This window comes from Harmonia axyridis, chromosome 1 (genome assembly GCF_914767665.1).
Source record: "Harmonia axyridis chromosome 1, icHarAxyr1.1, whole genome shotgun sequence".
Taxonomy (NCBI): domain Eukaryota; kingdom Metazoa; phylum Arthropoda; class Insecta; order Coleoptera; family Coccinellidae; genus Harmonia; species Harmonia axyridis.
The window spans coordinates 53,207,745-53,221,252 of NC_059501.1; the positions used below are offsets into that span (position 1 = coordinate 53,207,745).

At 32.6% G+C, this 13,508-nt stretch overlaps 1 protein-coding gene across 4 annotated transcripts in view; it reads right to left on the reverse strand.

Moving 5' to 3' along the window:
- Positions 1-13,508, reverse strand: part of LOC123673525 (E3 ubiquitin-protein ligase Nedd-4) — a 37,863-nt gene that overhangs the window by 5,903 nt on the left and 18,452 nt on the right. For 3 of the 4 annotated variants that reach the window (XM_045608441.1, XM_045609211.1, XM_045610636.1), the window contains 6 exons: positions 12,444-12,576; positions 9,903-10,127; positions 4,351-4,690; positions 3,393-3,517; positions 1,668-1,900; positions 1,455-1,576 (listed from right to left, as the gene is read on the reverse strand). In XM_045608441.1, coding sequence (XP_045464397.1) covers positions 1,455-1,576; positions 1,668-1,900; positions 3,393-3,517; positions 4,351-4,690; positions 9,903-10,127; positions 12,444-12,576 — 1,178 coding nt within the window. The remainder of the gene's footprint in view (positions 1-1,454; positions 1,577-1,667; positions 1,901-3,392; positions 3,518-4,350; positions 4,691-9,902; positions 10,128-12,443; positions 12,577-13,508) is intronic. The other variant, XM_045609889.1, reaches the window with a different exon arrangement.

Here is a 13,508-nt window from a genome sequence, read left to right on the forward strand (position 1 = left end):
CAATGATAATATTTATGCCAAATTTCAGTTGAATATCTTGTGAAGTGTAGATACTTTAAGAGAAAAACTTGAAAAAAATTCCAACTTTAACACCCTGTATCTCGAAAACAAATGAGAATCGTATAAGAACATACGAGTTTTTTTGAATTATTTTCACGTGTACAATACGCTCCTGGAGTTCGGCCTGTTACTCCCAACTCACCCTGTATATTTGAAATATATTCCACCAGGTATCCATAGTTCACACATAAATCTCATCAAAATATTATTTGAAAACTTTGGAGCAAAAACTACTTCATCAGAATGAAGACTATCAAAAATACATCAATGTTACACCGGGTGGAGCTCTGTGGAACTGAGACATAATGTCCTAAGTCCAAATCCACTTGTCAAGAAAGAGATTTTCTGACTCATAGATGCCGTTTCACTATTTTTCAGTTGAGTAAAAAATTAATAGTGCTATAATTAAGATGGCGGTGGGAAGAAGTGATTTCACAACATACAATTGATTTTAACTTCCACAAGCCCTGAACTTGTAAGAGTCGGCATTAAAAACATCAAACTTAAGATATATCAACATGAGTACACAGTGATCACTTCAACAAGGCCAATATCACAGTGTTCACATAAGACTCTGGATAACAAAGAAACATCAATATGAAATGGAATGAGATAAATTACTTCGACTTCTATAACTTACAACTGTTACAGCGACCCGAATTTTGTAGTTCTAACTACATTTTCAAACTGGTGTATTACAATTTCATTTCATATACAATCTGAATAAGATTCTTTGATTTGAGAACTTCAAAAAATGGGGAATTCCAAAAGTCGATTTGTCGGTTCAGAAGATTTATGGACAGATTATGTTTGAAAATTTTAATGGACAAAAAGATGTCTAGTTTTCGTCATTTTGAAAACATAAATCATAAAATACATATACATTTTTCCCATAATTAAAAATCTAAAAATCCTACACCTGGATCGAAAAGGTCGAAAACTGGGACCATATTCTCGACAAGTGATCTTTCAAAACGTATACGCACAGTCAATGTTCAGAGCACTGAAAGAACGTATACGTTTTGAAAGATCACTTGTCGAGAATACGGTCCCTGGTCATGTTAAAATTCAATGAAAAATTAGAAGAAAAAAAAAGTGTTTTCGAACATATCAATATTCCAAAAAACCTTCTGAACAATCTGTAGGATTTCCTGCTTTTCAAAACTTTTCAAATCGATGAACCTCCCTCAAATTGTATGAAACCATTGAACACAAATTATAATTTAATAAATAAGTGATAACCATAATTTTTTATACGAATTATTACAAAGCAACGGATTACTCCAAGCAATATAACAGAAATATGTAATTTTCCTTATGTCTAGGAAAGTAAACTAAGCAAGTTGAAGTAGGAGAATCTCGTTCTCATTTCGATCATAATTTATTTCACTTACCATCTAGCAACTTTCCATGGTATACAGCCATACCAGCAACTCTTCCAATAAATTTGAAATAACTAAGATGTTCTTCATTGCACAGACCAGAAAATGGATTGATTTGAAGTGTGTAATTATCCCTGAGAATAAAACAAAATCATATTGAGTAATGAATCTCAAAAATAATAATATTTATTTCAAGGAATTCATCTCATTATGTTGTATACTCACATTGCAGAATATTCAAATAACCCATAATAAGGATTGAACATTTCTTTTGATATTAAATAGAACCATTCTCTAGCTAGACCACCGTAATCCAAACCAACCTCTCCTTCAAATTCAATCCATAATTTTGTTTTCAAAAGATCCACTTTTGGTAAATTGGTCATAATAGCACGATATGAGTCTTCTAATATACATCTCCGTCTCACCTTGATCTCATACTTATTAGGCACGTTTGTCTATGACCAACATAAAGTATACTGTTAAATTAATGTAAATATAATATTTTATGCTATGAAACAGATAAGCATATTTACGGACAATATAAACTGCATGAGATATAACACAGAATATTTTTCTCACCATTATTTCTCAAAATGTATTTTGAGCATGTCTTGTACAGGATATATTCATAGATTTTTGAAAATTCGATAACCTTTTATTTTAGTTTGTTTTTTCCAATTAAGCCAGTCTTTCACAATGGTTCAAACAAAAATTATGAATTCATTGATAGGATTCTTGAGAAAGGAGAAAAGGATGGTAAAGCAACCATATTCATGCACTTAGGTTTTTCGGTTAATTATTTTCGAAAATTCATCTACAGAATAGTCTTTGATAAGTAGGTGACAATACATTCAATTTAGTGGCATTTAAGCACTCCATTTCTACTAAATTTAATTTTAGTTTCTCAAATTTGCCGTGTGTATTTTTCCCTTGCATAGAGTAGACTTTTTTCACATATCTCAAAATAATTTAAAAAATTACCGAAATTTCTATCTGAACTTATTGATTTCACAAAAATATTGAATCTAACTTAATAACAGGATGTTATACACAGTGTATCATCACAGTATAGAAACTTGTTTCTATACTGTGGTATCATGAATGATTGACCATAGCCTAGTGGTGATTAGGCCACATTAAACGTCATTTTAAAGATGGTGCAAGAGAAGTCATAAAGTAACCAATGTTTAAATTTTTAATCAATGTTTAGGCAAACGGTGCTACTGGCCATTAGTTTCGGAGATACAGGGGAATGCATGAAAATTGGCCTTATTTCTGATATCCATAACTGTACGACTGTACGATTTTGTTTGAATTTTGAGGGTTTGTTCAACTCATACAACCCTTCAAAACTTTTCATGTAATTTTTATATTTCCATTGCAGTACTCAGATTATTGAGATTTTTTGTTTCGAAATCTATATTTTTAAAACATTTGAGGGGATTGTCGTTATTGCCATGAACATTCAGTGTAATGAATTCAATTTTTACTTTGAATGGCAAATTTTTTTTAAAAGAGTAGCAAATGAAATAATTTATGTTTTATGTAACTTTTTTTAAATAAAGTCCTTTTTTTATTTCTTTCGTGATAATATTAGATGTTATTAGCTGAGATTTTGTATTTTATTGCTTTTTGTTCAAGTCTTCTTCATTCTAAAACCCTAAAAACCTACTGAATGTGGAACAAGTTGCGTAAAATATGTGGCATGGCCACCAAGATCGCCATTCCTAACTCCTTTCGATTATTTCCTGTGCAGTTGTTTGAAAGATAAGAAAACATTTCTCTTCTATACTAGGAGAAAATATACGTGTGAATATCTCCTATGATGCAATTTTCCCCCTCAGAAATCCTTGAAAATAACTTATCTGCCACAATGTTATTTGACTGTATTCTCAATTGTTATGAATTGTTTCAAGTTTAGAATAGAATACAAGCAACTTGACTTACGGGTCTTTTAAGCTGATTCTTCATATATTCGTATTTCCGTTTGTAATCCCTAGAGTAAGGTATAGCTGGTCCTGCTATCTCTGGGTTTGATAATCTTGGATCTTCCCATTGAGTTGTTCGAGTGTCTGAAAAATAAAGACATGAGTCAATAAAGAGCCAATTTTCCATTACAAGAAACAACGCTATTCAGTAGTTATATCCCGAGTACTTGCTTCTCCAAATTTCAATTTTTTACTCCTTGCTATACTATGTATGTTTCACCAAAAAAAAGTCAATTTAAACAACTCCTTCTGGGTGTTGCAGTTTCTTTGTCAGTTAGTATAATTTTAAGAACAGTTGATTGATTACATAAAAATGAGTGAATGTACAAAGAGTATTGCAAATGAATTTTCAGCATTTTTGGTTTATTACAAGTTTTTCGTCTTTCTTTGAGTCCTTAACTTGAACTCAACTCAAAGCTGTTGCAGTTTTCTTTCGAAATATAGCAAAAGTCATATACTGCATACTAAAAAGAAAATATGCATACGAGTTAAATCGAAATCATGGTGTTCTCTAGATCATAAAACCATTCGAAAATGAAAGACTAATGGTAGCGTTCTTTCGAACCAATCTGAGTCATCTAATTAAGCGGAACTTATAGGTTACCAATTCATTCGTTTGAGATTGGTTCCCCACTTTCATTCTGACATCATCTTTCTTATACAAACTAACCTACCCCGCGAGGTAGTTTATATTACATGAGTTTAAGAAATCTCAGATTACTTTGATTAGTTTCCAAAAACACTACTAATGTAATAAGGACAACAGAATCTGAGTTCCCCAGCGATGATTTGAGGACAAGCCTTGAAGCGCATGTATTTTAAAGGATTATATCTTCAAATTTATCCGAGCAATGTGCGCATTCATATGTTTTTATAGAAAAACCTTCAGTTCAAAATTATCTCATTTAAGTACTCACTATGATCAATAAAAAATATTCTTCCATCACTGTGAACTCTCTCTTCCCAACCTTCTGGTAGAGGACCAAGATCATCATCTGGTTTTTTGTTGTATACTGGTACCTGAGGTTGATTAGGCATGGGACTCGCCCTTCCTGTTCTTGGATCTACCCACGAGGTAGTTCTGGTATTGTGATCAATAAAGAACAACCTCCCATTTGGCGCAACCTGTACGGACCATCCTGGAGGAAGGCCTTGCCCCAAAGCTTCTAGTGTAGCTCGTCGAGTATTGCTGGTCTGGGAATCTGTTGACTCTCTGCGAGATGAATTGGTCGAACCACTATCTGTCAAATCTTCACTCTGAAACATTCGAGTTTTTCATTTAATTTTGAAAACTTCAAGATAAATATGTCTTGTTTCAACGTCAAAATGTGCAAAAATTAATGATATACAAAAAAAACACTGACAATTTTACAAAATCATTTTTTATTTTAATCTATCTCGATGAATATTCCAAGCCCAGATTTCAATAAAGAGATACATATTTATAAAATGAAAATAAGTATTACTAAGCCAGTGTGTAACAAACTAAGCTATTAAGGCAGAAACATACTTAGTCGACGCAGAGCAGACCGACGTTGCGCACGAAAATATGTGTGCCGATGTTGCTTGGCCCTTCACCCGAAAATATTTCCTGATCAAAATAGCGGGGCGCTCCGATTATTTTTGAATTATTCTCCGTTCCGACTGTCCTGGCCTCCAACAATTGGCATCTTTGTGTCAAAGTACGAGGGTGAATCAAATATAAACAAGACTTTTTTTTGTGATTTATTTTTATTTCAAACGAAAAAAAGAATATAGTTTATTTTTCTACATAATCTCCTGTATTGAAAACACATTTTTCCCAGCGGATAGGCAGCTTTCCAATTCCTTCCACGTAGAAAGATGCATGTCGTGTCTGCAGCCAATTGCGCACGTAGGCTTCAACCTCATCATCACTATCGCTCCCCGCACATGGAAGTCACAGGGTGACAGGTCTGGAGAGTCAGGAGGGTGTTCCAATGTTTTCCACCCCAGTTGCTCCAATTTTTTTCATATTCAAGGCTGCTGTATGGGGGCGAGCATTGTCATGGAGAAGAACCACTTCCCTAATCGATAGGTCTCGTCTTTTGCTGCGATATGCAAGTCGGAACTCACTCAAAACATAGTAGTGAGACGCACTTATTGTCCTGCGCTCGTGCAAAAAGAATCGAAATACATCAATCCAATCACTTGGTACAAAAAAAACGGTAGCCAAAACCTTGCCGAAAAACGTGGCTTAGCTTTCACTGGTCCAGGTTCTCCTTGTTTTCTGCACTATATACTCGCTTGTTTAGACTCTGGGGTGTAGAGGTGCACCCATGTTTCATCACAGGTGATAATGTGAGTGAGAAATTGATCTCTTTGTTCCTGAAATCGTGCAAGAAGACACGTTGCGCAATTGACGGAGGTATTTCTTCCTCCGACATCGTCTCGGTGGACACTGAGAGAGTTGAGGAGGTAAGCCCATGTGCTTCCCTCATTCCTGACAAATCTACCCAACAACAAACAAAGCTGGAACGTTCTCCCTCCACTATCGTGTCTGTCAGGCGAAAAGTATCGTTTATATTTGATTCACCCTCGTCATAACCATGTTTATTACCCTGAGCTTGTCTTGTACTGAAATCCAAAGCTTTTCCGCATTGCTCTGCATCGAAATCCGAAATTCTCCGACCGCCCTCCCCAAATCAACTGATGTGAATGCACCTTAAAGCAGTCGGGAAAAAAATTCCGCCCTGCAAAATTTCTGTGCCGGATAAATTGAACGCAAATAGTTGACAAGGTCAGAGCGGAGAATAATTCTAAATGTGGCTTCACTCGAGCCACAAACTTTTCGCCTCGGGATTAAAAAACTAATTTAGTCTTTACATTTATAACATATTATTATTACCATTGTATTGACGTCGAAAACTTCACTGCGTCGTTCTGACCTAATGAGAAGGCATCGAAATCAGAAATTCTCCAACCGATCTGGTGTGAATGCACCTTCAAGATGCATTGCCTGGCCCTTCATGCCGAAAATACATCCATGTCAAAACAGCGGAGCGCTCCTCCGATTCCCTTCGAATTATTCTCCGCCCAGACTGAAAGGCTTCAACTATTCACGTTCAATTTATCGGACAGAGAAATTTCGCGGGGCGGGAATTCTCTTCCACTGGTGTGAATGCACTTTAATAAATAAAAAGTCATCTACCTCTTTTCCGAGTGTACAATGAAGGTAGATAGCTGACTTTTCAAACTGTGATGTGCTATTATATTATTAATTAATTTAGTATCTTTTCATATCAGCAACATTTATATACAAGGAGTTGTCTTGATATTGATGATGGACTATATGTTAGATAGATATTTGGGCTGTTTCCATCATCTATGCGGTTCTATCTATTCCGCATAGATGATGGAAACAGTCCAAATAACTATCTAACATTTATATACAAGGACCTTAGGTGTAATATACGATTCTACACTATAAATAGTCTCTTGCATTCTATGGAGTTTACCCACCATAATCAAATCGCTGTAGACTCATTAAGAGCAGTGAATTTCTAATACGACATATTGCACAGAATGAGAAGTTATAGAATGGATTGTGATCTCAGTTAAAGATTAATATTTGAAATGTTAATAGTCGACAGGTCGATAGACTCATTGAAGAATATCCAATAGTATATGTCATCTACCTTATTGTTGAGGATATCTGAAAGAGTGAATAGTTCTGAAAGTGAAATAAGAGCTAATTTTCTTCAACCGGTTAAAGTAACAAAATACTTATATTTTATCATTATTATTATTATTATACAGGGTGTAACTAAATAAGTGTAAACCGTTTGAGGTGATTCCTTATCGAAAAAAAGATAGGATCTTTCATACAAAGAAACTTCATTGGAGCATCCCTTGTTAAGATACAGCCCCTTAAAGGGGGTACATAAAATTTGTATAACAATTTTTTTCACAAGCACTAAAAAAGTAACAATATTGAAATTAACCTGACGTTTTCTACTACCAAAAAGACACTTAGCCAGTAATTTATTTGGTTTACCCCATGGTTGTAAAGGGTGGAAAACGCAACCCCTATAATGTATTTCCAATGTAGCTTTTTGTCTTATTATTTGTTTACCATTTAAAAATTTATTTCCGATAGCCTGTTTCATTTTAAACAAAAAATATCTCTTGGGTTTTTTTGCCCAAAATAAACCGGTTTGCAGCAAAAAATTATTTTACTTTTATTTTATTTTGGGGAAAAAACCCAAAAGACATTTTTGTTTAGAATGAAACAGGCTATCGGAAATAAATTTTTAAATGGTAAACAGATAAGACAAAAAGTTAGATTGGAAATAAATTTTAGGGGTTGCGTTTTCCACCCCTTACAACTATGGGGTAAACCAAATAAATTATTGGCTAAATGTCTTTTTGGTAGTAGAAAACGTCAGGATAATTTCAATAGTTACTTTTTTAGTGCTTGTGAAAAAAATTGTTATACAAATTTTATGTACCCCCTTTAAAGGGCTGTATCTTAACAGCTTAATTGGGATGCTCCAATGAAATTTCTTTAAATGAAAGATCCTATATTTTTTTCGATGAGGAATCACCTCCTCAAATGTTTTACTTATTTAACCGTGAATTAGCCTTTTTACATTTTTAATTTTCATTCGAAAATTTAGATCATAATCCAATTCACCTAACTTTTCCACTTAAGACCAACATTTTCATAATTTTTATCAAAATAACGAAGCTGGTTATTTTATGTATAAAAGTACAGTTGATGGAGATTGAGTTACAAAAAAAATTCACAGAGAAGTCTTGTGCTTTTTTTATATCTTTTTTAAGATGGTCAAGTCGAAAATTCTCGTTCATAAAAAAATTCATAACTCGAGAGAAACTCACGAAAACCGTGAAAAATCGCATAACATACATGGGGGTGATTCGAATAGCCCATGACACGAGTTGTATTTATATGATTACCATTTGAAAAAAAACAAGTTTGTGTTATAACTTCCAAACTATTTGCAATAAAAAAAAAATCACACTAATTGATTTTATCAAAAGAGTGCCTGTAGAATGTTTTTGTTTCATGTTGATAGCACCAGAAATAAGAAAGTTATGAGAACTTTTCATTTCACGCACTTTTCTCTTATAGCATGAAAAAAGTTGAATTTATGAGGTTGCGGTTATCACCAAATTAATTCTCTCAAAAATACCGATCCCGAAAATGTGCCATTCATTTTTTTTCTAGCTCAAAGGAATTCTGAGATCTCCTCACTAGCCAATGAATTTGGGACAACCGATACATTGTGGAAGTTCATTATTGATTTTTCTCTGAATAATCTTGAATCCTGTTTGCTATCTTCTTGACAGATTTTTCAATAAACATGTGTACCAGAAATATTTATCCTGAAAAGTTCAACTTTCAGGACACTGAGGTCATGATTAATAGTGCAGTTATATTCTTAGGAGTGGTACTGGACAGGAATATGAATTGGCTACCACACATCGAATACATAAAAAAAAGCTCAACTCTAACATCTATACCTTTTTGAGACTAAGGAATCAAGTTGATGAAGATATACTCAAGGTCCTATATTTTTCAAATTTTCAGTCAATATTGTCATACGGCTTTATTTTCTGGGGAAATTCCCCCTTCAGCAACCGGATATTTGTTACCCAAAAATGGGCTTTGAGAACAATATAGACTGACCTACAGGCAATCCTGCCGTGGAGAATTTAAGAAAAATGGTATCATGACAGTGTACGGATTGCTTATTTACAGGTTGCTGCTATTCATTAGAAAACACCATGGCTACTTCTCAACATGTGATAATACAAATACCACAAGAGTGCATCCTTATATTTATCCGATTCACAGGACAACGGCGATGGAGAAGACTGCATTCTACAGTGCAATTAGACTCTACAATACCCTACCTAGAAAATTCCAAAGTGAAATAAACTACAACACTTATAAAAAGTCAATTTTCAATTTCATTGTTCAATGTGAACCATATAGTATTGATGAATTCATTCAATTTTGTAGTACAAAGGATTATTGAGTTTTCTTTTTTTTCTTCAATTTGACTTGTTTCACTATTTGATCATAGTTCACTGTGGTGTAATTGCTGAAATCAATTAATTCTATTTCTATTCAAATATTTTTGTTTGTATTCATTTTATTGTCGTCAAGTAAACAAAAATTTAAACGTGTAAATAGTTTTAAAAGAATAATAGATGAATTTTTGATTATTCGATAAAGAGTGAAATTAGCCCAATATTACCAATAATCAATGATATAAAATTATTGAACGATAACTTATGTAAAATGATGAAAATCATGATGTTCGTTTCAAGAAATTGAATCAATATATTCCAGTCAAAATTTAAGCCACATACAAAAAGCCACAAGAAATTGAACTAAAATGGTGGATGTTTCAAACCAAGCACATATCCATGTTGGTACGCAACAAAACAATGGAAGCGTGGCACACAAATATTTACGCACCTCTGTGTTGCTTCCCATTTCCCCACCATCGTCCGTATTCAACTGTATCCTAAACTCTGGATATTCAACGGAACCCCGCCTGGTACTAGCGTTGCTCTCTGCAGATGCATTGTATTCAGAATCGCTGTGCTGTTCATAAGTAACAGGATTTGTGGCTTCTTCATGTTCGCAATTTTCCATCGCGTTTAAATTGGGATCAGTCTCTCCATTGGTCAGATTATCGACCTGTCCATGATGGAGTTACATGCAAAACAAAATGCCCACATGCATGATTGATGATTGGGTGGCTGATCGGCATGTTGTTTTAGGGGATATATGTTTAATAGTTAAAAACAATAGCTAACCAAGAGCGTTTATGAAACGAATGTTGTCATTTAGTTAGTCTACTCCATTTAATTTAGTATAAAAAAACAAATTTTCGTACCAGTATTCTAGTCACCATAAATAATTTTTAGGTTTCAACATTTGAGATCATTACATCCCATTCAGATCAATCGTGTTAAATTGAATGTCCAAAGAAGTTTTATTATTCAATTATTAGTAGGAAGTGGTTTTTAGTACTGACCTAATAATCTGAATATGAAGTTGTCCGAGTTCAAAGAGGACATAATCTTATTACTTATAGAGGTCAATTCTACTGATATTGTAGCATCCACAGAATCCTTATGACCATTTAACGTATGTTTTGACAACAAAGTTGTTATCTTCATGAACAAAATACTTACCAATTTACATGAATACCAACAGAGGGATCTCAAATTACTGGAACTAATGTATCCGAAAGTTCGTTTAAACTGATTTATTAAAATGGACAATTAGGCACGATGGAAAGTAGTGAAATGTTCACAAGAACAGATAGAGGGGTTTTTTCCAACCTAACATACATCAACAACCTCTTAGTAGAGGCGTATTGAGTGATGTAATTGGAGGTATTATTTAGCTGTAATGGGGGCAGGGGTAGTTTGCAACCACTCGGTAGATGTTTATGTAAATTTGGTATAACTAAATATGTTTCTGAGCATCATTGTCAAAAGGTTCGTTAAATATTCTGTGGATTAGATTGTGATTACAATAATATCTCTAGTCCCAAAAATCTATTGTGATCCTCTGGTAAATTGACTGAGATTCAATATTTTTGTTTGGATGAAGATTGATAGAATAATTGTAGTGGACCGTAAACCTTTCCCTAGAATACATACTCTCATTGAAATAAGAATATACATATTCAGAAAATTAAGTTGAGGCAAGAAATCAGTATTGTTTTATTGAACCAAGCAAACATATGGCAAAAATAAACCTGAAATTGTTAAAAATTTTCAATTCTCTCACGTAAAACGAACATAAGAAGAACTAAATCTTCATATAGAATATATTGATAAAGAGTTTCAAATTAGCTGTTAGCTCATCCATCAAATGGAACAAAAAATATTTCAAGACGAGGACGGACATAGTATTTATTTCATCTCATTTCATTTTTGTATGAAACAATATACAATAGATTTTTATAAAAAAGTTATTAATATTATCTTTGGTCTCATTTTAATGAATATGACCTAGTTTATCAATTGTTATGTAAGACGTTATTTTGAAGTTATTTACCGTGATATTAGGATAGTACCTACTACCTAAGTGCATATTTTTTTCGCCTCCAAGGTTGGATGCAATATCAAAAATTCAATTTATTGTAGTTATCTCTTGTTTATTTAACAAGTTTTTAGTGGTAATGTTGAGCTAATAACTAGAGTTTTTATTATCGTCCTTTATACAATATTTACATTGTAAAATTCTCTAATGTCCACTAATTAGTAAAAATGAGAAAACCATATAAAAGCCAAGACTATAAAACGCATATAATAAATTCGATTTAACAAGATGGGTATATTTTAGCACTATAGAGCCTTTAGGTACAAAATAAACAAGCTTTCTTAAAATTGTTTTCAGTATCATTTTGAACTGGTTTCTTTGGAGGCTATAATCCTTTGCATTGTGAGCTTTGAAAATATTTTAGTGTTTTTTTTTAATACTACCCATTCAATTTCAGCTCAATTATCAATTTCAATAATTTTGTAATACACTTTTATTGATATATGAAGAAAATATACTTATTGATCAATTTTAAAATGGCGTATTCATATAAAGATCAAATATTTGATGATGAATAAATTAAATACGTACTATCTATAATCATCTCCAAAAGTAACACCTCATTCCAATATCTACAACATGCGCAATCCACCTTGTAATAATAACCTAACTTATTTGAATAAGTTGAATAAATGCTTATAGTCCAAGAGCTGATGACGAATTTTGGGAAGGTATTTTAGGCAAGTTGAACGGAATAAAAAATTTTATTTAGACAATTGGTGAATCGCGAGTCCGATACAAAAAAGTAAACCAAAAAAATATATTTGAGGCACCTAGATTTCTTTATTTTTTAGCCTATAACTGATCCAGAAATAATAATACTAGACGTTTTTGTATCTTAAAAATTCTACGTCAGCTTTCCGACTATTATTGATAAGTACTATTATAGTGACATACCTGGCTTGCAATGCTAGTAGTGTCCCCACGATCACGATTCTGCTCATCACTTATATGGTACCTCCTCTGAAATATTCGGGCTTCACTATTCTCCCTCTCTTCCTGTTCCTCTTGTTGAATGCCCACGTTGGTACTATAAAAAAAATTATACATATAATTATAAATATAAAAATAAAACAATATAATTATATATTTTTTTGTTATGTGTATAGGGTAGTTAGATGCACAATCTTAAATAATTTTCATATATATAGGATGTTCAAGAACAAAGATATAGACCAAATTTACACTCATTCCATTGTAACATTCTGTATATGAATTCATAAATGGAATCGCAAGTTCAAATATTGATGAGTTTCTTCAGATCACTTTATCCTTAGAAGCACCAATCACGAAAAAATGACGAATTGAAAAGATGGAGTTTTTTTTTAATGATAATAATTAATGAAGAAAACAGTTACGCCGCCGATACAGACAACATGTTTTCGAGTAGAAATATTGGCTTCTTCTATGCAAAAAAAAATTTCAACTCTATATTATACAGAGTGATCATAACTGATATTCAAACATTAATTACCAAAAATGGTCCAAAAACTTTTTTATTTCAAATGAAACTCCCTATATTTTTATATCTTATTGAATGTAAAAATTAATTTCATTACATAATAAACTAACCTACAAAGAAACTGCAACACCCTGAAGGAGTTGTTTAAATTCTTATTTTTTTGGTAAAGCATAAATTAAAAATAATTTAATGCAAAAATGCTTTTACTGAGTGAATCCAAGCTGTTATGGGCAAAATACTTTATGTAATTTAATAGTAAATAGTATAAAAGCATTTCAATAAAAAATAGAAATTTTGAGTTTGATAGTATCTATATTTTACATACAAGTTTAATCAATCATTCATGTCATGAAAAGTTCCAATAAATAGTGATTTTAAAAAGTAATTTACACATCGGTTTATAAATTGGTTCCAATTTTGAAAGTTACAATACAACTGTGATGTTAAAATTCTTCATATACTAAATGGATTCTTTGAATTTCATTTCTGTCTTATTATGA